The sequence below is a fragment of the Ovis canadensis genome, chromosome 12 (genome assembly GCF_042477335.2).
Source record: "Ovis canadensis isolate MfBH-ARS-UI-01 breed Bighorn chromosome 12, ARS-UI_OviCan_v2, whole genome shotgun sequence".
In the NCBI taxonomy this organism is placed as follows: domain Eukaryota; kingdom Metazoa; phylum Chordata; class Mammalia; order Artiodactyla; family Bovidae; genus Ovis; species Ovis canadensis.
Window position 1 is genome coordinate 82,576,735 of NC_091256.1, and position 26,717 is coordinate 82,603,451.

Consider the following 26,717-nt stretch of genomic DNA (forward strand, 5'->3'; position numbering starts at 1 on the left):
GGCAATATACAGCCTTGACATACTCCTTTTCTTATTTGGAACCAGTCTGTTGTTCCATGTCCAGTTCTAACTGCTGCTTCCTGACCTGCATATAGGTTTCTCAAGAGGCAGGTCAGGTGGTCTGGTATTCCCCTCTCACTCAGAATTTTCCACAGTTTATTGTGATCCACTTATGCTTTAAGCAATAAATAAAAATACTTTATTGTTAGTAGTTTAAGCCATAGTCTAGCTAAAATATTAACTAAATTTCACATTTGTAAATTATGAAATGCTTCAAAGCAATTTATGTTTAACTTTTCTGATTCATTCCGTCACCTATTCTAATACCAAATATTTGAGTGTCTTTTCTGTCAGACATTGTGCTGCTGGTGGAAATAAAACAGTGACAAAACAGAACAGCTCCTGTTCTCCTACAGTTGACTTTTTCACATGGGAGACAGAAGAAGTTGCATGATAACCATGAAACCCCAAGTGTGAAAAGGGCTGCAAAGAACAAGTGTAGGGGCTGTGAGAGTAGGTAATAGAGGGCTTGTTCTGGAGATGATGGTGTCAGGGAGAAATGGCCTCCTTGAGAAAGTGACATTGAGACTGAGACTTCAAGTGTGCGTGGACCAGGTGGTGCTGGGGGAGGGCTGCATATACAGAGGACTCAGAGTTTGTTGTGTTTGAGGAATGAAGGGAAGAGCAGGTGGGATGCAGCAGGGAGTGGATGAGGAGGGGAGCAGCGGTGCTGAGGGTGAGGATGAGGCCAAGTCCACTGAGGCCTTGTGGTACTTACTGAGAATTTTGAAATTTATCATGAGGAAATAATGCAAGGATTTTAAGCAAGGGAATGATGGAAGTCAGACTCTCTAATCCATTTCCACAAAACTCTGCCTGTTTTGTGAAAATGGATTAGAGAGAGGTGAGAGTACACAGGTAGTACCCTCTGGAAGATTCTCAGCTTCCCCAGTTGAGGTGATAGTTGGTTGGTCCAGGGGTGATGGTATTGAAGATGGAAAGAAGTGAACTAATTTGGGGATTTTATGGGAGGAAATTATCAAGACTTGCTGAGAGCTTGGACATAGAGGATGGAATTCATGGACAGGTGATGGGGTTGACTATGAGGTTTCTGGTGTGAGATGCTACATTCATAAGGAAGCCCAGCGAAGGAGCAGTGTTGAGAAGAAAGAGGAAAAATTGAGCACAGGCTGAGTGAGAAGCATCTAAGAAAAGCTCTGAAGTAGGTACGTGGGTGTGCAGTTTAGAACTCAGAAGAGAAACATGAACTGGAAAGATCAATTGGGAAATTAACAGTGGTACTTAAAGCCATGGAGATGAATGGGTTCACCTAGGGAGATTGTAAGTACTGAGTAATGGCGGACCAGGGCCAGACTCTGAGGAATGCTGTCACTTGGAGGCTGGGGAGAGGAGGGTAGTAGAGCCTGTGAAGGAGCAGCGAGAGCAGTAGAAGGCATGTCTGGGCTTTGAGTGTGTGTCAGAGTCGGCAGTGTTCCAGGGCAGGGGTTCTCCAGGAGAGCTGCTGAGAGTGTCTGTTTTGCAAGGTAAGAGCTGATTCATCCTTTCAGTTGTTCGGCAAGAGCACCTTCATTGAGGTAGGAGTGGACCTAGCTTGGAGTGAGTTGGAGATGAATGGAGGAAATAAAATGGAAACCTGTATGTATGATTTTCCAGAAATGTGGCTCTGAAGGAGTCGAGGAAGATAGTTGCACGAGAGAAATTGGGTCAAGGGAAGGCTTTTATTTATTTATTTATTTTAAGATTTAAGATTCTAGCTTTTGATCCACTTAGAGTTGTACCTGATGAAACCAGAGTCATTTACTTACACCACCACCACTCAAGTACTTAGGAAACTATTCTAAGATTGAATGAGACAAGGCTTATCAGAGCTCTGTGATACAATAAAATGTGGAAAGCACTTTAAATGCTGCCTCTGGTGACACAGGCAGGTAAGCAAGGCAGAGCTGTCATGGTTTGATCCTGTTGCAAGCTCTTATTCAGTAAGGCTTCTCTCCCTTGGCCCCTCTTCATTTTCCCATTGGTGTTTTTCCTGTCCCTGAGATCTGTTCTTCAGTTTCTTTGAAAGTGTATCTCCTTATCTAAGCCCATGACATCCTTTCCTACTGCTCTAGTTTCTGCTGTTTCCTTCTTTCTGAACCTCTTTGACATCTACTCTGCAACTGTGGTTACAAACCTTTGGACAGAGAGTTCCTGCAGTGCTTCAGAGTTCTCTCAGGGGTTTGAGAATCCCAAAATATATTAAATGCCATCTATGGTTGAATAAATAATGGGTCTTATAAGTACATGTTAATATTTTTCAAATATATGTAGCTGCTGTTTTTTTTAAATAAGAAATCCCTTAAAAGCATTATAGTCTTTACAGTTGCTTTTTGTTACCAATCTTTTCATTCAGTGCTAGGAGAACTACTAGCATAGATGTCTGCCACACTTTTTTCACTTAATTTTAGAATGCTATACCACTCACTTTGAGAAACAATCTATTAATGTCAGGGGGTAAATATTATAAGATATAAAGTCAAAAATTTTATTAGGTTACTAAAGTAGGGCAGTAACACAAGTGTTGGCAAAATGCTCAGATTTCCTTGGTCACGCACTGCACACTGTGCATCATGTCAGGTCTTAAAAGTTCCCTGACCAGGGGTTGAACCCACGCCTCCAGCACTGGAAGCACTGAGTCGTACCCACTGGACCGCCAGGGAAGTCCTACACAGATTTCGTCTCATTTCTCTGTGCTCAGAGGGTCTATATTGCCAGGCCCAGGTCTTGTCATGTTTTGTGATGTTAAAATAGACCGTTCACACTTGAAACAGTTAAGACTCACTGCTCCACAACCAGAATTCTGGTTCATATTTTTTCACTGTTGTTTTTCACCTTTGCTGTTCCCATCTCTTTAACTGGCTTGTCAGCTAGTTCAGGGCAGGGACTGAGAACCGCAGAGATTCCTTATACCTTTCCACAGAGATTGGCAAGCTCCCGCCTTGAAGCCAGATCCAGCTGCTTGTTTCGTAAGTCCTCTCTAGCTCAAGAGGTTTTTTACAGATGACGGTTTGCAGTTGATCTGATGATAGGAAACTAACTTTGAACCCCAGTTCACTGAAATCTTACCCCTCGCAAGAAAGAATTTTGTTCTTCTCTTTAGTAGACCAAAAATCACAAAAAGTTGTATTCTATTATTTTTACATTTTCAATTTTGTCAATAAAGATTTGTAGAATTTTGTTGTAAAACAAATTTGTTACATAAATGCCTACATAATTTACTCAGTTCTGACTCTTGGCCCGCATAGCCTAATAGTTTTACTATCTGACCTTTTAGAGAAAAAGTTTATTGATCCCTGCTTTATAGTGATAATTCCCAAATTAGTCTGCACATCTGTATTATCAGAGAAACTTTGTATGTATATGAATTTCTCTACCCTGGAGAGTCTGATCAACATATTAAGATGGAGCCTGAGAGCCTACATTTTTAACAGGCCATTAACCTCTGGGATCTAATGCCTGATGATCTGAGGTGGAGCTGATGTAATGATTATAGAAATAAAGTATACAATAAAAATAATGCATTTGAATCATCCCCAAACCATACCACCCCTCCTCTCTCTTTGTGGTGAAATTGTCTTTTATGAAACCAGTCCCTGGTGCTAAAAATGTTGGGGACTGCTGTTAATGCATTCATAGGGTTGAACCCCAAGAGATAGTGAAATGAATATTGGATTAGATATCATAGGACAGCTTGTTATTTTCTTACCTCAATATTTACTAACTATGGGACCCTATCTAAGTAACTACTTGTTCTGCAGGTTTTAAAAAAATTTCTAGTTCCTTTGTTTATAGAGAATTTTGCTTAATCCTCTAAAATAGTGGTTCTTTTACCTTGTGGGGTTCATAAGAACCTCTTTTAGAGTCTGATGAAAGCTCTGGGCTCTCCTCTCAGAAAACTGTACCTGTATTAATTTCATGGGGTTGCATAACAAATGAGCACAGAAGCGTTTAAAACAACAGAAATAAATTCTTGCCACATTTCTGGAGGCCTGAAGTTCAGCTCCCCACAGAGGCTCCAGGGGCAGATCGTCTGCCTCTTCTGGTAGCTGTCAGCATTCCTGGGCTTTTGGCTGCATCACTTCAAGCTCCGCCTCCAGGGTCATGTGGCCACCCCCTCTTCTCTGTGTCTCTTGTAAGGATGTTTATCATTGGATGAGGGCCTACCTGGGTAATCCGGAATTAGCTCCTCTTCTCAAGAGCCTTAACTGAATCACATCTTTTACCCTATAAGCTAACATTCACAGGTTCCAGAACTTGACATGGTTATCTTGGGGAGTGGGTGTAGGGGAACATTTTTTGGCTTACCACAGCACCTTTGCACATACTCACAGTTTTACAGACAGTTTCAAGGGGTTCACAACTCTTTTAAGTCCATTTATTGACCCGCAGAATCCAGATTTGAACTCCATGCTCAGTGAGAAGAACTTTACACCTTTAGTGTATTCTAGTCTATTTACTCTCTCCTTTATGTCAAGTTACATTCATCTCATGTTAATATGAATCTCGAAATGATGATGTTTTCTTCTTGTGACTTAATTTCTTCAATTTATAGTAAGCTTTGAGTTAGTTTCTCTGATTCCTTTAGAAACTATCCTCTAGTAAGATTTATTGTTAAAATACAAACCTTTCAAAATCCTTTTTACTTAATTCTGTCAGTAATGCTTCCAGTGAGGAGACAAACTTATGTTAGCTGAGTATCTGATGTTCCAGGCTATTTACCAAGTGCTTACATATGACTTCTTATTAAATACTGAAAAGAGTCCTGAGAGGGAAGTAGTATCAACCCCATTACATAAATGAGAAGAGGAAGTAACTTGCTTAATGTGGGTGATAGAGCTAGCAAGGGATAGAGCTGGTCTTTGAATGAAAGTCTACTTTAAAGTCCATTCTATTTTCATTATACATTGAAAACAGCATACTTCCCTTTTAGTTGAATGGTTAATAATTTTGTTAAACAGGGGCTATCTTTGTTGTGGTTTTAGGGACAGAGAGACAGATTTCAGTCAGATTTATAATGCTTACTTATAGTATTACCTTTTACAATATCTTCTCTGAGTCTTAGCTTTAAGTAAGACTAATACACGGCTTGTATGTGTTTAGTGCTGCTGTGGCAATTGAGAGAATAGGAATGAAAGCCCTTTAAAATAGGAAATTTTTAGTAATGTGTAGTTTCTCATTTAAATATAGTCTTAGTACTTTCTTATTTTAGTATCCTGGATTTCAACACTTAGGAATATGGCCAAACCTCAAACCAGGGGCTATATTATTAATAGCTCCAACTATGAACTTTGCTTCAGGCCTCTTGGGCAGTTAGCTGGTGTGAATGCTTGTATCTGCTGTCTGCTCCTCTGTTTTGAGAGGCATCCCCAGTTTTGTCTAGTTCAGTTCCACTTAGGATGTCTACGTTGATGATGCTTTTGTTAGCAATTCTCTTTCCCAAGTCAGTTTTGAATTCCACTCATTGCCTTTTGCCATGGGTTTGGTTGGTGCCCTGGAATTGTGCTCTGGAGACTCTACCCCTTTCTCTGTCCTACTCCCCAGCTTCTTTGCACCCTCATTCATCAATAGATCATCCCTTACCCAAAGCAATTTCCCTATCTCTCTTGTTTCACCTTATTGATTACTATCTCCTTCTGTTTGTGCTTTAGTCTTCCAGGATATAAAAATACTAAAGACATTCTCATCTTAAGAAAATCCCCCACTTAACAAATAGCTACTCTCCCTCATCCCTGCAGTCCTGCATCTCTTCCCTCCATCCCACATTTTGTCAGTTCCTTTCCTACAGGCTTTCTGTGGTTTGTGAGACAACGTGCAAAGCTCTGGTGCTCGGCTAGCCTGGCCCAAACCTGCCTCTTTAGCCACATCTTTTGGTGTTCCTTTCTTTTATTCCTCCCGTTACATTGCAGAATGTCCTTTCTACCAAAAGCCAGTTGTCTCTTTGCTTAATTCTATTCCTGCTAACCCAGGAGTCTTCCAACATTGTTAATCTTCTATTTAAATTTCATAAAAAACTCTCCAATGTCCAATTACTGTTGAATTGGAAGGTCTGGTAACCTGGGTCCACATTTCCAGATATCAGAAACAGCTTAGAACTGGAACTCTTGGAGGAGGTGAGGCATGCAACTGTTTTGAACACAATACCACTGCTCCCTTCTGTCATATAGGAGCCCACTGCTCTCAATTTTGTCACCTTCCTGGTGACAGAAAAAGGAATTTTATATTTCCTGGTCTCAATTCTCGTACCTGATGTCTAAAAGTACCTTTGTAATCTGACCTTTTATTTACAGTTGTAACCTCATTTTCCAGTCTTCCCAATAGCAACTGTCTGTTCAAGGCCATTTCCCCCATGTCTTTGGTGTTTCTTCCATTCATGTTTTATCTCCCAATGATTTCTTCTCTCCATGTCTCTTGTAGTACATATTTTCATGTGTCGTGCATTATTCCCTAGTTTATTTCTTATTCCTAATAAGTGAGCAAACTTCTTGAGGGCAGGGATCATGTTACATCAATTAAAAAGTTTGCTTATGTTTTTTATGGAAGAAAATGAATTTTTTAAAAAACCGAAATCATCCTGCTCAGTGGGCTGCTATCATGATGACCGGCACATGAGAGGTGAATTGAGGAGGCAGAGCAGATTCACACGGAGAAGGCAGTGGCAGCCACTCCAGTGCTTTGCCGGGAAAATCCCATGGATGGAGGAGCCTGGAGGGCTACAGTCCATGGGGTCTCTAAGAGTCGGACATGACTGAGCGACTTCGCTTTCACTTTTGACTTTCATGCACTGGAGAAGGAAATGGCAACCCACTCCAGTGTTCTTGCCTAGAGAATCCCAGGGACGGGGGAGCCTGATGGGCTGCCATCTATGGGGTCACACAGAGTTGGACATGACTGAAGCGACTTAGCAGCAGCAGCAGCAGCAGCGGATTCACAATTTCAGTCTCAGGCTTCCCCCAGGGCATACACCTGAGGAGTGGAAAGGCAGGCAGAATTGCTTGTACTATTTGAAATGTTCTCTGTCTCAGTCTTTTACTTCTTCCCTTCCTTACTCTATCTTCTCTCAACCATTACCTTTTTCTCTCTCTTAGTTTTCTTCCTAAGCTCATGTAGTTGAATTTAATGATTGAATCACTTTTTGATACAATCCCTGTATATGCAAAGAAATGCTGGGCTGGATGAAGCACAAGCTGAAATCAAGATTGCCGGGAGAAATATCAATAACCTCAGATATGCAGATAACACCACTCTTATGGCAGAAAGTGAAGAAGAACTAAAAAGCCTCTTGATGAAAGTGAAAGAGGAGAGTGAAAAAGGTGGCTTAAAACTCAACATTCAGAAAACTAAGATCATAGCATCTGGTCCCATCACTTCATGACAAATAGATGGAGAAACAATGGAAACAGTGACAGACTTTATTTTGAGGGGCTCCAAAATCACTGCAGATGGTGACTGCAGCCATGAGATTAAAACATGCTTGCTCCTTGAAAGGAAAATTATGACCAACCTAGACAGCCTATCAAAAAGCAGAGACATTACTTTGCCAACAAAGGTCCGTCTAGTCAAAGCTATGGTTTTTCCAGTAGTCATATATGGATGTGAGAGTTGGACTATAAAGAAAGCTGAGTGCCGAAGAATTGATGCTTTTGAACTGTGGTGTTGAAGACTCTTGAGAGTCCCTTGGACTGCAAGGAGGTCCAACCAGTCCATCCTAAAGGAAATCAGTCCTGAGTATTCATTGGAAGGACTGATGCTGAAGCTGAAACTCCAATACTTTGGCCACCTGATGTGAAGAACTGACTCATTGGAAAAAAAACCCTGATGCTGGAGAAGGGGACAACAGAGGATGAAATGGTTGGATGGCATCACTGACTCAGTGGACATGAGTTTGAGTAAATTCTGGGATTTGATGATGGACAGGGTGGCCTGGCATGCCACAGTCCATTGGGTCATAAAGAGTCGGATACAACTAAGCGACTGAACTGAACTGAACTGTATATGTCTACGTCCCTCAAAGTGGCAGAATCCTGCTTATCTATGAAGAAAATAAAACTAATTGAATGAATGAATACATCAGTAAGTGCTTTAGGGGATAGTAAGCAAGAGTGGTTGTAAATTAATTATCTTTATCATTTGCATGTTTTTTCTTTCAACTAATTCAGTCAGTCAAGGGGTAGCCATAGAGTTCTGCTTCTTGTATTTGAAAAAGTATCTGTGAAGTAAGGAACTTGATTCAAATACCTCTGTGTTCCTTTCAAGCTGTAAACTTCATTAAAATCAAACCTTCTTCCATATGTAATGGTCTGATTCTAAAGCTATTTAGAACTCTACTAGCAAAGCAGAGAAGCATCTACATTGCCTACTTATTTCCTAGCAGTTTGGTGTAATCCTCTACCTTTAGGAGAAGTTAAAATTTCCCTTCTTCTAATTACTCATTTTAGTAACCTAAGGCAGACACTACTTAATCCCATTGCTTACACCTTCCCAAGAAAATCAAATTAAAGTACCTTTGATTTAAATCCGAATCTTTGAATTTAGTGTGCTTGTTCTGTTTGTCATCTTACAAGTAAATGAAAGAAGCTATTTAAAAGGTTGAGAAAACTTTGAACAAGTTGAGGATTTTGTGTAGTGTGAAGTACTTTTACTGGAACATTCTGTAAAACGAAACAATATAAAGTCTTAGCTACTTCAATTCTCAGTGATTTAACAAAACACATTTGAAGCAGACTGACAGCGACTTCACTTTCACTTTTATACATTGGAGAAGGAAATGGCAACCCACTCAAGTGTTCTTGCCTGGAGAATCCCAGGGACGGGGGAGCCTGGTGGGCTGCCATCTATGGGGTGGCACAGGGTCGGACATGACTGAAGTGACTTAGCAGCAGCAGCAGCAGCACTCAAGGGGAGAGGTTTTTAGAATGTGAGAAAATGAAAGAAAATTAAATTAAGAAACAAAAAGAGTGTAATCCATTAGTTAACATCTTCTAATACTTAGATCTGGGGCAAAAAACCTCCCTGAATTACTAAAGAAAAAGAAAAGAAATGAAGTCGCTCAGTCGTGTGCGACTCTTTGCGACCCCATGGACTGTAGCCCGCTAGACTCCTCCATCCATGGAATTTTTTAGGCAAGAGTACTGGAGTGGGTTGCCATTTCCTTCCCCAGGGTATCTTCCCAAACCTGGGTCTCTCGCATTGCAGGCAGACGCTTTACCGTCTGAGCCACCAGGGAATCCTTTGAATTACTAAAGTAAGAAGTCAAATGCTAAAAACTTGGAGAAAGTAGAAATATTTTTAAAAGGAAGAGAAACAACAGAGTAAAAAATCATCTGTAGTTCTGCCATGCTGCAGTGATCTCTATCCTTGGTAATCACATCCTCCCCCTACCTGTAACCCCTGTAATCCCTGGTGTGTCCTCTTTCACTATAATTTTGTCTTTTTGAAAATGTCATAAAATAGAATCATGCATTATGTAACCTTTTGAGAGGCAATTCCTGGTCTGTTTTCCGTCACCATAATTTTGTCTTTTTGAGACTCATAAAATAGAATCATGTGTTATGTAACTTTTTTGAGACTGACTTCTTTGACTCAGCATGCCTTTTAAAGTTGTCCAAGTTGTGGTATGTATCATTAGAATGCCCTTTTTTGCTGCTAAGTCATATTCCATTTTATGGATGTATCATAGTTAATATCCATTCAGCTACTGAAGGATATTTGGGTTGTTTCTAGTATTTAGCAATTATGAATATAGCTGGTGTAAACATTCATGTAGAGTTTTCTGTATTGACATAAGTTTTCATTTCTCTAGGGTAAGAGTTAACAAACTATGCTCAAATTTTCCTGTTGCCTGTTTTTGTATGGCACTATGAGCTAAGAATTCTTAGCCTTTTACATTTGTAAAGGTTTGTTTGAAAAAAAAAAAAGAGAGAGAAATGCAACAGAGACCATATGTGGCCCTCAAAGCTTAGAATATGTAATGGCTGACTCTTTACAGAAAGTTTGCTAACCCTTGCTTTAGGGTAAATACCTAGGAGTGGGTTTCTTAGGTTAGACGGTAAGTGTATTTTTAACTTTAGAAGAAACTGCCAAACTGTTTCCAATATATTTTTCATTCCCATCAGCAGTGTCTGCAAGTTTGTTTTTCTGCATCCTTATCAAAATTTGGTATTATCAGTATGTTTAATTTTAATAATTCTAGTAAGTGTATGGGCTTTCCTTGTGGCTCAGACGGTAAAGAATCTGAAGTTCTCAGCTCTTCATGGTTTTAATTTGTATTTCCCTAATGGCTAATGATGTTGAACATCTTTTCATAAGGTTGTTTGTCATCCTTTTATCTTTGGTGAGGTGTCCAAATTTTTTGCCTAGTTTTTAATTGAGTGATTTGTTATCTTACTCTTGAGTTTTAGAAGTTCTGTAAACATTCTGGATACAAAGACACAAATACTTTGTTGTGATTGCTTCCATTTTCATCCAGTCTTGTCATTCTCTTAACAGTGTCTTTTCCTGAGCAAAAGGTTTAAATTTCGATAAGTCCAGTTTACTTATTTTTTCTTTTATGAATTATGCTTCTCTTATCAAGTCTAAGAACACTTTGCCTAACTCCAGGTCATGGAGATTTTCCCCTAAATTTTCTTCTGGAAGTTTTGTAGTTCTCAGTTTCACATTTAACTCTGTGATCCATTTTGAATTAATTGTAGTAAGGTATGGGTTTAGGTTTTATATTTTTCTAACATGGTTTGTTGAAAAGACTCTTCTTTCTCCATTGGATTGACTTTGCACCTTTGTCAAAAATCATTTAGCCATATTTGTGTGATCTGTTTCTGAAGTCTTTTTTCTGATCTGTTGATCTGTGTGTCTGATCCTTCACCAGTGCCATGCCATTTGATTAGCTTTATAGTTAGTAAGTAAAATTTACTTTTACTTTATTTTTCCTTTTTAAAGTTATTTCGGTTATTCTAGTTTGTTGGTCTTTATACATTTTAGAATCCAGTTGTCTGTATATGTAAAAATTCTTTTGGGGATTTTTATAAGAATTGTGTTTTATTTGTAGACCAACTTGTGGGAGAATTGATATCTTTACTGTGTTGAATCTTTCAACCCATTAACATGGTATTCATTTCATTTTAGCCTTCTTTGAGTTCTTTCATCAACACTTTGTAGTTGGAAGCATACAGATCCTGTCCATGCATTTTAGATTTATACCTAAGAACATTTTTTGATCTGTTGTAAGTGGAATTTAATTTTTAAAACTTCCTATCATTTATTACTAATATAAAAATATGATACTTATTGTTGACTTTGTATTTTTCAACTTTTCTAAACTCATTTATTAATGTGCTAAGTCGCTTCAGTCATGTCTGACTCTGAGTGATCCCATGGACTGTAGACTACCAGGTTCCTCTGTCCATGGGATTCCCCAGACAAGAATACTGGAGTGGGTTGCCATTTCCTTCTCCACATTTATTAATAATAGGAGCTTTTTGTAGATTGGGATTAGGACATTCTACAGAGATAGTCCTGCCTTTTGTAAATATGGGCAGAATTATCTCTTCCTTTTCAATCTGCATGGCTTTCATTTCTTCTTCATTTTTCCCCCCTTTTCTTTCTTTTTTCTCCTGTTACTAAACTCGATAAGACTTCTGGAATAATGTTAAATAAGACAGGTGAGATTGAGCATCCTTGCCTTGTTCTCAATCTTAGGGAGAAAACACTCATATATAATTAATACCAAATAATATGTTAACTATTGATTTTGTGTAGAAACACTTTATCACACTGAGGAAATTCCTTTCTGTGTTTAGTTTACTGAGAGTTTTTATCATGAATGGATATTGAAATTTAAGCACTTTTTGTGTATTAATTCATATGTGTCTTGGTCTTTTGGACTGCTGTAACAAAGTGTCACAGGCTGAGTGGCTTATGAACAACAGAAATTTATTGCTTATAATCCAGGAGGCTTAGAAGTCCAAAATCAAGGTGCCAGCACAGTCACCATCTGGTAAAGGCTCTCCTCATGGTTCATAGCCTTTTCGCTGTGCCCTCACTTGGTAGAATGAGCTGCATAGCTCTGTGGGGTCTCTTATAAGCCCATAATTCCATTCATGAGGCCTCAACCCGTAGACCTAATCACTTTCCCAAGTCCTTGTCTACTAATACCATCACCTTGGAGGGTTGGGACATTAAGATATGAATTTAGAGGGATACAGACCTTCAGACTGTTGCAATATAATTGTGAGATTTTTCTTCCTTAGACTGTTAATATGTTGGATTATTACCTTCAGTTCTTGTGATGATAAAACCTTACTTGATTGCAGTGTGTATTATTGGAGTACATTTCCTGATTTTTTTGAGGATTTTAATGGACGTGAGTCTGTAGTGGTTTTTTTTGTTGTTGTTGTTGTCTTTTCCTGGTTTTGGCATAAGGGTAATCTTTCCCTTCTTTTCTATTTTCTGGAAGAGATGGTATAGAATTGTTGTTTCTTTTTAAAAAGAATAGTGGAATTTGCTAGTGATATCATTTGGGCCAGAAGAATTATTTATTGGAAGGTTTTTGACCATAAAATCAATTTCTTTAGTAGACTATTTGCTTTATTTTCTTTCACATTAAGGGCTTTTTCTGGTTATCTGGTAATAATGACAGTGTGTTCTTATTTAAAAGTAGGGGACTATAAAGTTGATTGGCAGCCCTACTAGTGGTTGAGGCTTGTCTACACTAAGCCTCATTGTAAGATAATGATTGGACTACTTCACTGGAGAATCCTAAATGTCAGTATTTTTCTATCTTTTCTCATGAGCTGATCAGATTTCCCAGAGAAGACTCTAGCAGTCTCCTTGCTGCCATATCCTGGGGGGTGAGTGGGTAAAAGCTGGTGTCACAGGGCTTGATCTTTGTTTGTAATAAGCACGTGTTCACTTAGTCCTCATGTTGTCGGCACTATTCTCATTTGTTATTTAACTCTGATTTTATTACAGGGTCATATTGACCTCAGTCATTTTGAACTCTCTTAGTGGTTTTAAAGGGGATAGAGGTGGGAGTAGGATGTTTGGACATGTGTAGGGTCTTCGGGGTGGTAACGGAGGATGTTGACCAGCTGTGCTGAAAGTTTTGCGGTGCTGGTGACCGCAGGTAGAATTGCTTCTTCTGAGATACATATCTTCCCTTTGGGGAACTGTCTAGGTTTGAGGTAAAACAAACCTGTCTAGATTTGAGGTAAACCAGTTAGAGTTAATTATCAGTTATCTTTGACTTCCCTGCTGTTTCTCTTTCCAGTCTTGCCAGTGGTGATTCAGATTATATTGGTATTTGAAATTATAAACTATTTTAAAATTTTGTTTTAAGCAGGTGGCTAAAGTAGAAATGAGAGGTCAAGTTAGGAGGTCGCTTTAGAAGTCCACGAAAGAGGTGTTGATGGCTCGGCCTAGAGTAGAGGTAGTAAAGAAGGAGCAACATAGAGGCTGCAGGATGTGTCTTGGAGGTAGAGCTCAAAGGACTTAGATTAAATGTGGAGAATTGAGGAAAGGAAGGAATCAAAGGTGGCCTTAGGTTTCGTCTTGAGTTGGTTGGGTGAATGATGATGTCCTTTGTTGAGATGGAGAAGACTAGGGTAAAGAACTGGTTCTGTATTGAGCATATTAAATTTAAGATGACAGCATCCAGGCCCAAAAGCAATGTTGATTCTCTTTTCTTAGGTATCCTTTGCCTCTTTCAGTCAGTTCAGTTCAGTTCAGTCGCTCAGTTGTGCCTGACTCTTTGCGACCCCATGAATTGCAGCACGCCAGGCCTCCCTGTCCATCACCAACTCCTAGAGTTCACTCAGACTCACGTCCATCGAGTCAGTGATGCCATCCAGCTATCTCATCCTCTGTCGTCCCCTTCTCTTCCTGCCCTCAATCCCTCCCAGCATCCGTCTTTTCCAATGAGTCAACTCTTCGCATGAGGGGGCCAAAGTACTAGAGTTTCAGCTTTAGCATCAGTCCTTCCAAAGGACACCCTCTTTAGTCTGGGTTATTGTTCAATTGTCATGCACAAAACACTTGATTCTTGGCTTCTGTTCTACTCCTTACTGTTGTTGTCCACCACCCTTATTTGTTGTTGAGGATAAATAAAGTTAGTGGACCTAACCACTACCTTGGCACGTCTGCCCCATTTCCTGGTATGATCATGGGCAACATCAGGGGCTGTGTGGGCAGTGTACCCGTTTATTCCTCTCCTCAAGGTTCCTCGATGCCGTAAGACACCCACAGTGACAGCATGATACAGTGGTTTTGAATCCCAGTTCCTCTACTTCCTAAGTGTGTAACTTTGAAGATATTGCTTAACCTTTTGTATTTCATTTTCTTCAACTGTAAATTGTGGATAAGTGTCTATACCTTTGGGATTTTTGTGAAGGTTACATAAGAAAATAATGTGAATTATTTTCTATTACTAATTATTAATGCCTGACACATAGTAAACATTCTATAAATGATAGCTATTAATATTATTAGTATTTAATTGTATATCTATTTAATAATATATGCTACTATTATTCTTTTAGTTAAGCAACCCTTCTAAAAGCTATACCTTGAGCCTTGCCACCTCAAGTTTAACCTCTTAAAGTGCCCAAAAGTAGTGCTGACTACAGCTTCCCAGTATGGTCAGTATTCTTAAAAACATTGGTGCATAAATTCCAGTGATCCTTATTTATAGGCATACATTCAGTTCTCCTGGGGGCTTTCTCAAAATGTCTGGACCCTATTTGTGGAGGTTTGAATAGGATGGGTAAAGGCGGACATCGAGGGAGGCACCAAGTATCTCTAGAATAATAGCCCTCCCTCTGTTTTCTTTTAATGAATCACTCCCTTGCGTGCTCCCTCCCCTCCTGTCTCCTCTCTGTTACTCAGTACCCTGAGCTGCTTTCTCACAGCCGCCTGTAGTGTCCTCTCTCCTTTTTCATCTTCCTCTGCTAACCCCTGGCTTTGGACGAGTCCAGTCCAGTCTGCCTGCAGTCTGGGCTACTGAAAGCCACAGTTTGGAGTTTCACGAGATTCTTCCATGTGTTGTTGTTTCTTTTGTCTCTCTAATCTTTACTGTTCATATTAGAATACCTGACCTTATGTGAGTGATACAGTGTATGACTCAGTTAATAGTGATTTCAAAGGGAACTTCAACTGTCATGTAATCTAACTACCCAGGATGTCTGTGATTCTATCAATTATATCTCATTCATTTCACAATAAGTTTGAATAGCATAATGATATCATTATGTTTCTTAAGTGAAAATACTGAGGCACACAATCATAAACTAGTTTGTGCCATCAGCTTGCCGATATTTTTTTTTGAAAAGCAAGCTATGATTATGATTGTGTTATTATGATTGTATGTAAAAAGCAACCTTTCTTCTCCACATTAATTCTGTTTTGTGGATCAGTATAACAGCTTTAAGTAAGTAAGTAAAGTCACTCAGTCGTGTCCGACTCTTTGTGACCCCGTGGACTGCAGCCCACCAGTCTCCTCAGTCCATGGGATTCTCCAGGCAAGAATACTGGAGTGGGTTGCCATTTCCTTCTCCAGGGGATATTCCTGACCCAGGGATCAAACCCAGGTCTCCCGCATTGGAGGCAGATGCTTTAACCTCTGAGCCACCAGGGAAACCGTTAACAGCTTTAGCAGCAGTGTTTTTAAGGAATTTGTGATGGTTTAATTGTTGTTTTTATTTTCTTTTTGAGATGTGAACTATCCTGATCAATTCTAGTCTATGACTTTTGGGGAGATTTATTAATATATGTGTATGTGTGTGTGTGTAGTAGGTGATAATCTTTAGCCTTGGTTTTTAATAAGAATTTTTAAAAATTCAGTTATAACTAGGGAACTTTTCTTCCAGTTTTTACCCAGTTGTCTTTCATTCCCCTTTGGAAATAGTGGACCTGACCCAGTTCTTTTTTGAGAATTCATTTCACAGAACAGTATGTTAAAATATTTTTGTTCTTCTAATCAAGTATAATGTAAGAACTGGCTGTCATCCATAGTTTCTGTTCTTTAACATGAGAATAATTCTATTCCTTGGTTAAGATACTGGCTCCATTATTATACTTACTGGTTTGGATAGCAGGCTATGATTTGAGGAACACAGCTATTTCATACATAAAATAAATGTTTTTTCTCTGCAAGCATTTTTTTAATCTTGATTTTGTTTAACAGTGATCTTTGAAGTACATAATGATATGGTAAAAGTATTGGTAAAAGAAGAATCCTGTAGATACTAGAAGTGAAATTTATTGTTGAATAAAATTCAGCTAATTATAAAATATAGCATGACTTTATTACTACATCAGGATAAGTTTTTAAAAATTGATCCAGCTACCTTCCCTTGTTTGATTTAGTATTCATGTAAGTCTTAGTATAATAAATTGACATTTAGTTTGAAAAGTAATTTTAGTTAAGTTGTGGCAGAGAGAGAAAATATGTATTGGGTTAACTCTTAATGATTATACCCTTAAACTATTTGTAGGAATGAACATTGAGAACCATTTATAATATATAATATTAGGTTTCTATATAATCTTCTGGGTGTTTAAAGTATAGTGTTGTTGTTTTTTTCTTATAGTTGGTTAGAAAAAAACTATTATTTGAAGGGAATAGAATGGAAATTGGAGAAGGAAATGGCAACCCACTCCAGTGTTCTTGCCTGGAGAACCCCTGGGACGGGGGAGCCTGGTGGGCTGCCATCTATGGGGTCACACAGAGTCGGACACGACTGAAGCGACTTAGCAGCAGTAGCAGAATGGAAAAGTGAAATGAGGAAAGTTGAGGAGGGTGGGATATATTAGTTTTAGAGGGCTTCCATAACAAAGTGCCACCAACTGGGGGACTTAAAACAACAGGAATTTATTATGTCACAGTTCAGGGTTAGAAGTCTGAAGCTGAAGTTTTGGCAGGGATGTTCTGTCTGACAGCTCCAGTGGGAGGGACCCTTCCTTTCCTCTTGCTCACTTTCGATGGTTGTCTGCAGTCCTTGGCTTGTGGACGCGTCACTCCAGGATCTGTCTCCGTCGTCACATGACATTCTCCTTGTGTATCTCTGTGCAAATTTCCCTCATATTATAAGGACACCAGTCATATTGGATATAGGTTTAGAGCCCACCCTAATCCACTCTGACCTCAGCTTAACTTGATTACATCTACAAAGCCCCTGTTTCCAAATAAGGTCACATTCATAGATTTTGGATTGATGTAAATTTGAAGGGATGCTATTTAAGCCAGAACAAAGAGTTTGAAATTCAATTTATATTTTGAGATTTGAAACCCAACACACTGGATTTATCTACTTTATATCTAACAAACGGTAAGATGCATGTTATATAGAAAGCTTATTTTTATTTGCAGTTATATTTACCCGTAGGCTTTCCTGCGTCACAGGCCTAAGTATCTAGTATTTTCCATTCATGTAGCAGAAATTGCTTAAAAGGAATATTTGGTTATAAAACATCAATGTGGAGCCAGAAGGCTTTCCACATTACCTCTTAATAGCCCAGTATTTATAGAATCCAGTTAGACTTTTCTTGTGTTTTAACTGCTATTAGAATAATACTTTTGCTCTTATTCATTTTATATCCACAGTGCCTGATACTGCTTTATTGAGTGAAGAATGAGTTAATGAAAGGGTAGGGTGTGCATGTGTGTGTCCATTGAAGGGTTGTTGACAGAGGCGTAATATGGAAGTTCTCACTTAGTAAATATATTCTCTGTCTTTTCTGAAAACCCAGCTGGTGACATCCTTCACAGTGTTCTGCACTTGGCCTTTATTGCTTACAGTCATTTCATCAGTTCAGTCCCGTTGTTCAGTCGTGTCTGACTCTTTGCAACCCCGTGGACTGCAGCACTCCAGGCCTCCCTGTCGATCACCAACTCCTGGAGCTTACTCACATTCATATCCATCAAGTTGGTGATGCCATCCAAGCATCTCATCCTCTGTCGTCCCCGTCTCCTCCTGCCTTCAATCTTTCCATCATCAGGGTCTTTCCTAATGAGTTAGGTCTTTGCATCAGGTGCCCAAAGTATTGGACCTTCAGCCAGTATCATTTCATATTAGTGTATAGATGATGATTGCATAATATTCTATTGCATGGATTATTATAATAATATTGTAATTTTATAAATTAAAATATTATAATTTATTTAACTAGCCAGCTCCCCAATTTTCCCTATCAACCACCATTTTAGAAACTTCTATGAATTTGAGCTACTCTTGTCTTTTCAGTTGCTTTCATCTTTGCTCTTCTAAATGACGCTGCAGTGAAGAGCTTTGCATCTGTGTCACTTTACATATGAGTATGTTTGTGAGATGAAGAGCTTTGCATCTGTGTCACTTTACACATGAGTATGTTTGTAAGATGAATTCCTAGAAGTGGAATGCCTGGCTAAAAAGATTTTTACATTTCTTAGTTCTCATATAGATTGCCGGATTGACTTCCAAAACTCTTGTACTGATTTATACTCCCGCCTCCCCCCTCCCACATACAATGTATGATATATCAGCTGTTCAGATAAGTTTAAGTAAGGTTAGCTTGTCAGCTAAACTTCACTGGCAACTTGGGAAAGCAAAGGCCACTCTGAAGGAAAGTTGTTGCCACTGGACTGTCCCCAGTGTTTTACCTCTATTCCTTAAGGATTACTGGACATCAGTAATGTAGTTTCCATTCTGCATTCATTTAAAAAGCTTAAAGTAAAAGGTTTCAGCACCCAGTGTAAGCTACTTGTGTTTTAGTAATAATTTCTGAGAGAATGATTATGGAAGTAGATACCACAGCTGATTGAAGGCAAAAGAAGAGGGTGGCAGAGGTTGAGGTGGTTAGATAGCATCACTGACTCAGTGGACACGAATCTGAGCAACTCTAGGACATAGTGAAGGACAGGAGAGCCTGGTGTGCTGGAGTTCATGAGGGCGCTAAGAGTTGGTCAAGACTTAACAACTGAGCAGCAGTAACAACCACAACTGAAGATATGTTCAGCCTAGCTGAAATTCCCTTAATACAGACTTTTAAAATGAAGGCATAGATGCTTTGCTTAGATTTTAATAGAAAAAATTAGCAGAACTCTTTTTTCAAATGATGTCTTAAGAGGAGCTCCACTATACTGGGGTGACAGTGAAGTGCGGCTGTGGAGGAGGGGGTCTGGCAGAGGTAAAGCAAGTGAGCTCCAGGTCCCCCATCCCTGTTTCCTCCAGAACTATTACACACAGGGAGCCCAGCCTCTTTCCTTATAGCAGTGACGGAGATGAGTGAATACTAGCGTGTATTCAGCCTCTGGTAATTTATGTCAGACATTTGAAGAACCTAGAAGCTTCTCCATAGAATCCTGATGTTTGAAACTGATGTTTAATTTTATCTTTTGTGTGTGTAGTAAGTGTACTATAAAATGAGGCACACCTATTTGGAGATATCACTGTTTTCCTTAGAGTATACATATAGGTTTTGGTGCAATGATTTTTCATCTGGAGATTTTTAATAAATGTAACATCTTTAATGGTTTTCTTATAAAATTAAAATGCTTACACGTTTTATAATATTTGCATATTTTATTCTAAAGTAGAATTTAAGGGTCTTTGGGAACTGCCTCCCAGTGAAGATCAGTTTTGGAGATCAGTTTTGAATTCATTTCCCCAGACTTTTTTCAATGTGTTAAATTATATGTAAATTTTATTCCTTCTTTGAAAAAATGGAATCATATTATATATACTGTTTGGTGATTTGTTTTGTTTACTGGATAAGAAGTCCTTTCAGGTTAGTGTATAGAGATATCTTCCATTCTTTTAATGGATTTATACTGTTTCATTGTATGAAAATTATCCATTCCCCTGTTGGTGAATTAACTATCCTTTATGCATATTTTTGCCCATTTGGACAAATGTTTCTGTAGGATAAACTCTTAAATAGAATTTCTAAATCAAAGGTATGGCTGTTTTACATTTTCATGGATATTTTGGGTCTCTCTAAAATATGAATACCCTGATTTTTATAGGAAGTATACTTAGGAAATAAACTTTCAGAAGTTTTAATGTGCACCAGTGTTTCTCACATAAGATTTCTGGAAATAGATAAATCTTTAAAATGACAGCTTTGGAACTTTTTGTCTTCACAGTGATGGAGTGGGGGGAAGATGTTAAAGCAATTTCAGAAGATGAAGCAGTCATGTTGGTGAACCATCAGGCAACAGGAGATGTGTGCACTCTGATGATGTGCCTCCAGGACAAAGGACTGGTAAGCCATCCCGAAGGCAGAGACAGACTGTGGGGAAGGGGGGTTGACGAAGGGTCAGCTGAGTGTCTTACTACAGCTGGGAATGTAAAATCTTGAAGAAAAAAATATCCTGTGTATATAATTCTAATCACTCTAAGAGGAATTCATAGACTTAAAGAAAACCAACTGGGATAATGTGGATTATACCTCCATGAAGCTTTTTTTTGTTTTAAAAAGAACTGAAATGAAAGCAAAGTTAATATGGTTCAACTTGGGGCTGTCTTGAGGTGAGTGGTGGATTGCCAGTTTGAGAAATACAAGCACAAAAAACAGTTTGCTTAAGACAGAAGAATAAAATTGGATGGGGAATTAGGTGATCTTGGGGATTTTTAGCCAGAAGAAAGTAAGGTAGATATTGTTTTGAATTTCACTTAGAAAGCAAATTGAAAGGAAAGATACTACGTCCATTTTATTCAGTGTTCTAGGACTGTGTTTGAACTGTTGATTTCACATTGCTTATATTGATAACTAAAATATATCTATAAAATGGGAAGATGTTAAAGCCAATCCTTAACATTAAAAGAACTAACACCTTAGGAGAAGGTAAAGAGGTTATGTTCATAGAAAAGTAAATAAATAGAAAGTATATAGAATTGATGGAATTAATCTTTGGCCTAATAATGAAGGAACCAATAGGTATTTTATCAGTGTGTCATGTTCATGGTCACTAACTATAAATATAGAAGGACGTCATCCTGTAAGATGTCCTCTTAGAGGAGCTGATAAGCTAGTGATAGGTGAAGAGAGGGAATAGCAAACAGTACTTAATTACGAAGTGAGAAGTATTTGGTGGAAGGTGAGCTCACCATTTACTTGGTGGATATAGAAAACTTTGTGGAGAGGAGAAGACATAAACTTGACCTGAAAGGGTTGAGTAGAACTTAAGCAGAGTAGTGAAGCAAGGGCCTCTTCTGTAGTAAAATAATTGTGGCCAAAACCCAAGGCAAGAATACATCTGGTGTGTTTAGGTCCTCAGAGTTTGATTCAGCAGGTCAAGGGTCAGAAAATGAGGTGAGAGTAAATGGAAAAGGTTTGCTTATTATGAAATCTGTTTTTGTTATTTATCTGAGAAGCAAAGGCATTATTTTGCTAGAATGTAGAATAAAATCAATAATTTCTTATGTTCAGAATTGTTAAAATAATATCACTGTATAGATATATTTGCATTTATAATAATATGTCACCTCTCCTCTAAATTATTGATGTTAAAATTTTGTAAAAACTAGTTTATTTTTGGACTTCTCTGGTGGTCCAGTGGTTAAGACTCTGCGTCCACTGCAAGGGGCATAGGTTCGATCCCTGGTTGAGGAACTAAGATCCCACATGCTATGAGGTGTGCCACCCCCCCCCCCAAAAAAAAACACAAACCCTATTTGGCTTTATATCAAGGAGAACATTTTTATTCTTACTGATAAGATACTTACATTTATAGTGATTTTTCTGAGGCCCTATGGTCTTCCATTGGTTTTTGAGTCTCAAAAAGTGCTCAAACTGACAAGTATAAATATCCTAACTTTGTTACTCTTAACTTCAGTTTGGCAGAAATGATGACTGTATTAGTCAGAATATAGGTAATCTGAGATTCACCAATATTGTGGACAAAAGAAATTTTGATTTATTTGTTTGCTTTTGTAAAAAGATTTCAGTTAGTTGGTCTTCTGCTCACTTTTCTGTCCAGAGTTATTCCCATTTTCAGATTAGTTATACTAAATATTTTTTACCATCTGATATTACTAAGTAATGTGAAATTTCAAAGAATTTTTATCTTGTTTCATAAGGAGTAGTTGAGAAATAAAAGGTAGAACATTATGATCTCTACTCCTGCCTAGTAAGTGTGGGGCAATATTAATTTATACTCACAAGTAGAAATGTTTACTTGATTAATTGCATACTCCATGGGCACTTTCAAAGAAAGAAAGCTAATGTCAGTTTAAAACTGGCCCACTAGGGCTTCCCTGGTGGCTCAGATGGTAAAGAATCTGCCTGCAATGCAGACATGACTGAGCAAGTAACACTTAAAAATATTAGTTTAATGGTGATATAAGTGTAACATAGCTTTTTGAATTCAGGAATTCCTGTGGTGCTCGTCATTATTCCTTTGTGGAGCAAGGGCACTGCTTGCATTTTGGTAGGACAGCACTGTTGTTCTCAGTTGTCCTGCTGGAATTGTTTCCCTTACCTGGCTGCAACCTACTGCATGCTAGTAGAACTCCCTAGCTATTGTGACAGCCAAAATTGTCCTTGTAGATTTCTAAACTGGAAAACCATTGACTTTACTAACATTTCAGAATGATATAAAGAATGGAGCCCTTTATGTAAGCCTCTCCAGATGTTTGAATATGTAGAAAATCCATGCTTATGGGTGAAGGATAATTAATGTAAAGGATAAAGCACAAGCTGGAATCAAGATTGCTGGGAGAAATATCAATAACCTCAGATATGCAGATGACACCACACTTATGGCAGAAAATAAAGAAGAACTAAAGAGCCTCTTGATGAAAGTGAAAGTGGAGAGTGAAAAAGTTGGCTTTTCACTCAACATTCAGAAAACTAAGATCATGGCATCTGGTCCCATCACTTCATGGCGAATAGATGGTGAAACAGCGGAAACAGTGGCAGACTTTATTTTGGGGGGCTCCAAAATCCCTGCAGATGGTAACTGCAGCCATGAAATAAAAAGGCGCTTACCTTGGGAGAAAAGTTATGACCAACCTAGACAGCATAATAAAAAGCAGAGACATTACTTTGCCAACAAAGGTCCATCTAGTCAAGGCTATGGTTTTTCCAGTGGTCATGTATGGGTGTGAGAGTTGGACTATAAAGAAAGCTGAGTGCCGAAGAATTGATGCTTTTGAATTGTGGTGTTGGAGAAGACTCTTGAGAGTCCCTTGGACTGCAAGGAGATCCAACTAGTCCATCCTAAAGGAAATCAGTCCTGGGTGTCCATTGGAAGGACTGATATTGAAGCTGAAACTCCAATACTTTGGCCACCTGATATGAAGAGCTGACTCATTTGTAAAGACCCCGATGCCGGGAAAGATTGAGGGCAGGAGGAGAAGGGGACAACAGAGGATGAGATGGTTGGATGGCATCACCGACTCAATGGACATGAATTTGAGTAAACTCTGGGAGTTGGTGGACAGGGAGGCCTGGCGTGCTGCAGTCCATGGGGTCGCAAAGAGTTGGACACAACTGAGCGACTGAACTGAATTTTGTCCTTTGGAAATACCTAGCAGTGTTCTGACAGACAACCTTTGAAATATCGACTGAGTTGACTCAGGCAGCTTGTGTTTACTGACTTCCTTTTTTCAGGAATATGAGTCAAAGGATTAGTTTTATTTTCTAAACATTCTAGTACCTTTTTAAGAAATGTCTCTTAAGTGAGGGGTCTTGCCCTTTCAAGGCAGTTGATGATTAAGAATTTTCATTTCTACTAATAGAACTCTACTGGACATGTAATGTATATTTATTGACTTGTAATATTTTCTGCTAAAATAAATTAGGACAGAATTATCCATACAAATCTTAAAAGATAGCTTGACTGTCTTACTGAATTTGTTTTAGGTTACTTTCTAACTGAGGAGGTAAATCCACTGTAAATGTAAGATTAAACATAAAAGCTAGTTACTTTAGTGTTGGTATATTAAACCCAGAGATCAATAATTTGCAGCCACACTTCATACTGTGTGTAAAGCTCAAAGATTTTACAGGTTGAATCCACTTGCTTTTTGTTTTGTTTCTTGGGAAACTTTTCAGCAAATTCCATTTAGTTCAGATCTCAATTTATTTACACAAAGTAGTTATCATTACAAAGCAAAACAAATTATTTTATTCTATATTAATTGATTTGAAAATTAATCTTTCACTGGGCATGTATCTATTTTTTTAAGTTGTTTTATACAGTAAAACTGGTGGAATAGGAATCATGCAACTGAATTATTTAGTAATGCTGAAAAATTAAGGCAGAAGCTCGAGTATTATATTATTTGTGGGGTTTTATAATGTTTTTGTAAAAGCAGCACATGGGTGTCAATGCTTCATGTTTTCCTTATATGTGCATACAGTTTTGTGCTTAGAGATAGAATTTATGTTTGTTATTCCCGTAGGAACCGAAGTAGAGCTCTGTTGCGTTCTTGATTGAGGCTGTAGATTTCACTTTATTTAAGGCTTATAACAAGGGATGCTATTATCTTAGCAGGGGAGAACAATTAAGTAATTCATTAGCTAGATCCTGTTTACACTTACTTTTAATTTTGAAATTTTGCTTGGAATAAAGTCTTCTGCTCCTGATAGAGTATTAACTTTTATCAGCAATGGATACTATTATCAGCAATGGATAATATTTTTGTGTTTAAGAAACAGTATTTTTATGCTGGTAAAGAGTATGGCTTTATATAAACTAACAAATACACTTCATAGTAGAATGTGTAAATCACTCTACTGAATTAATTTTTAAAAATTTACAGTGTATTTTTTGAGTAAATGAATTTAGTGTTCTTTTGTTGAACATTTTTATATTTTTGTATTTATATCTTAATGTTTTTTGGCTTTTAATGTTTTAACCATTAAGGTAAAGTCACATTTTATAAAGCTTTAAAGAAGATGTTAACAAAGATATTAAGGCTTTTATAAAGCCTTAATAACTGTTTAATTGCTCAGTCATACCTGACTTTGCAACCCCATGGACTAGTCCACCGGGCTCCTCTGTCCATGGGATTCTCCAGGCAAGAATACTGGAGTGGGTTGCCATTTCCTCCTCCAGGGGATCTTCCTGACCCAGGGATCAAACCAGGGTCTCCTGCATTGCAGGCAGATTCTTTATCGTCTGAGCTATTAGGGAAGCCCTTACAAAGCCTTAGTGCTTATTAATTAAACTCATAGCCCTCATTTGATAATTTAGGCATATTGTATTATTTCAGAATAACTTTACAAGTTATATAAGAATTGCCAGTCATGTTGTTTATATAGAACAAATTAGAAATCATTAAGTTCAAATTTAAGTTAATTCAGTTTTATCTATCACCCAGTGATGTATATACCTGTGATTTAAGAATCCAAGACTTGGAATCAAGACCTGTAATTTTTCATGTAGCACTTTACTTGTAGAAATAGCATTAGATTTTAAATATTTAGGTTAATGAAAAGTATGGTTGGATGATTATGCTTAAAATTTAGATACTGGCTAGCTATACTCAGTATTTTTTCTATCCAATATTTAATTATTTTTTACTTTTAAATATTTTAGGTTGTTGCTCAGATGATGTGGTTGATGGATCATATTTTTAAATACACAAACTTTGGAATTGTTTCTCTAATTCATGGAGACTTCTTTATAAGACAGGTAACTAATGAGCATTTTTTTCCATAGTGAGCGTCTTGATCAGTCTGAATCTTTAGTGTAAAAAGAGACATCACAAAACTAATTGTAATAGAGCCTCTTCTAGTTATCTCAGGGAGCTGGAAATCGGTTCCCTAAAACAGAGTTTGAATGATTTAAGTCTGAATTTGAGTATGCATAAGTATTAAACATGCAAATATTTTCATCTCTACCCTCCTCCTCCCTTTCTAAACAGTTTTCAAGCACCTACCACATTCTCAGCTCTTCTGAGATCACTGTTAATTTTATTTACGAGTCACTGTTACATGATCCAGAAGATACCTAAATTAACAATTGTGAGATTGTTAAATAAGATTACCAGTAGGGAGAATATTAAGTAATTAAATAAATAAATATTTTGTGAATTCATAATATGAAAACTGAGTATATCAGATTTCTGTAAATCCAGAGAAACCTTAGAGGAGAAGATAATACATGGCATAAATTTAAAGAATGAGTATGAGTTTGATGGAAGAAGATGGATTGGGAATGGATCCCAAGCATTAGGAATAGTTTAGTAGGAAAAAAAAATACTCACTTATCAAAATAGTGTTTCCCTGATATGCTACTTAGAGTCACATGCTTTATTTTCTCAAAAATGGATAATTGAAATATGATATCAAGAGTATTTATGTATGGTAATGCCACACTAATCTACTGTTTATATATTTAGCAACTTCACCTTGGATGGTGCAGTACCTTTTACATATTAATTTATTTAATGAATTGCTGGTGAATCTAATTAAACCTCTTCTGAGAACTGCAAATTCAGAAATAAGCTGAAATAATGTAGAAAAACTTCTGAGCTCTATGAAAACACATATCCCAAAACACATACACTTTGCTACAGACAGTTTTATGTACAAAACATTTTTTTTTCCAATTCTGTATAATTGCTTCGTTCCTTCTGGGAAGGCCCTTGGTTTTTCTGAGCAGAGAGGTGGGAAAAAAAGCAGGCTTGGTACCTCAGGAAGAACGGGGAATGGGGATTGGCCACAATAAGACTGAAACA

General features: G+C 37.9%; 1 protein-coding gene across 14 annotated transcripts in view; it reads left to right on the top strand.

Annotated features, from left to right (window-relative positions):
* Positions 1-26,717, top strand: part of LPGAT1 (lysophosphatidylglycerol acyltransferase 1) — a 152,727-nt gene that overhangs the window by 88,098 nt on the left and 37,912 nt on the right. For all 14 annotated transcript variants that reach the window (XM_069544212.1, XM_069544215.1, XM_069544216.1 and 11 more), the window contains 2 exons: positions 20,171-20,289; positions 25,574-25,669. In XM_069544212.1, coding sequence (XP_069400313.1) covers positions 20,171-20,289; positions 25,574-25,669 — 215 coding nt within the window. The remainder of the gene's footprint in view (positions 1-20,170; positions 20,290-25,573; positions 25,670-26,717) is intronic.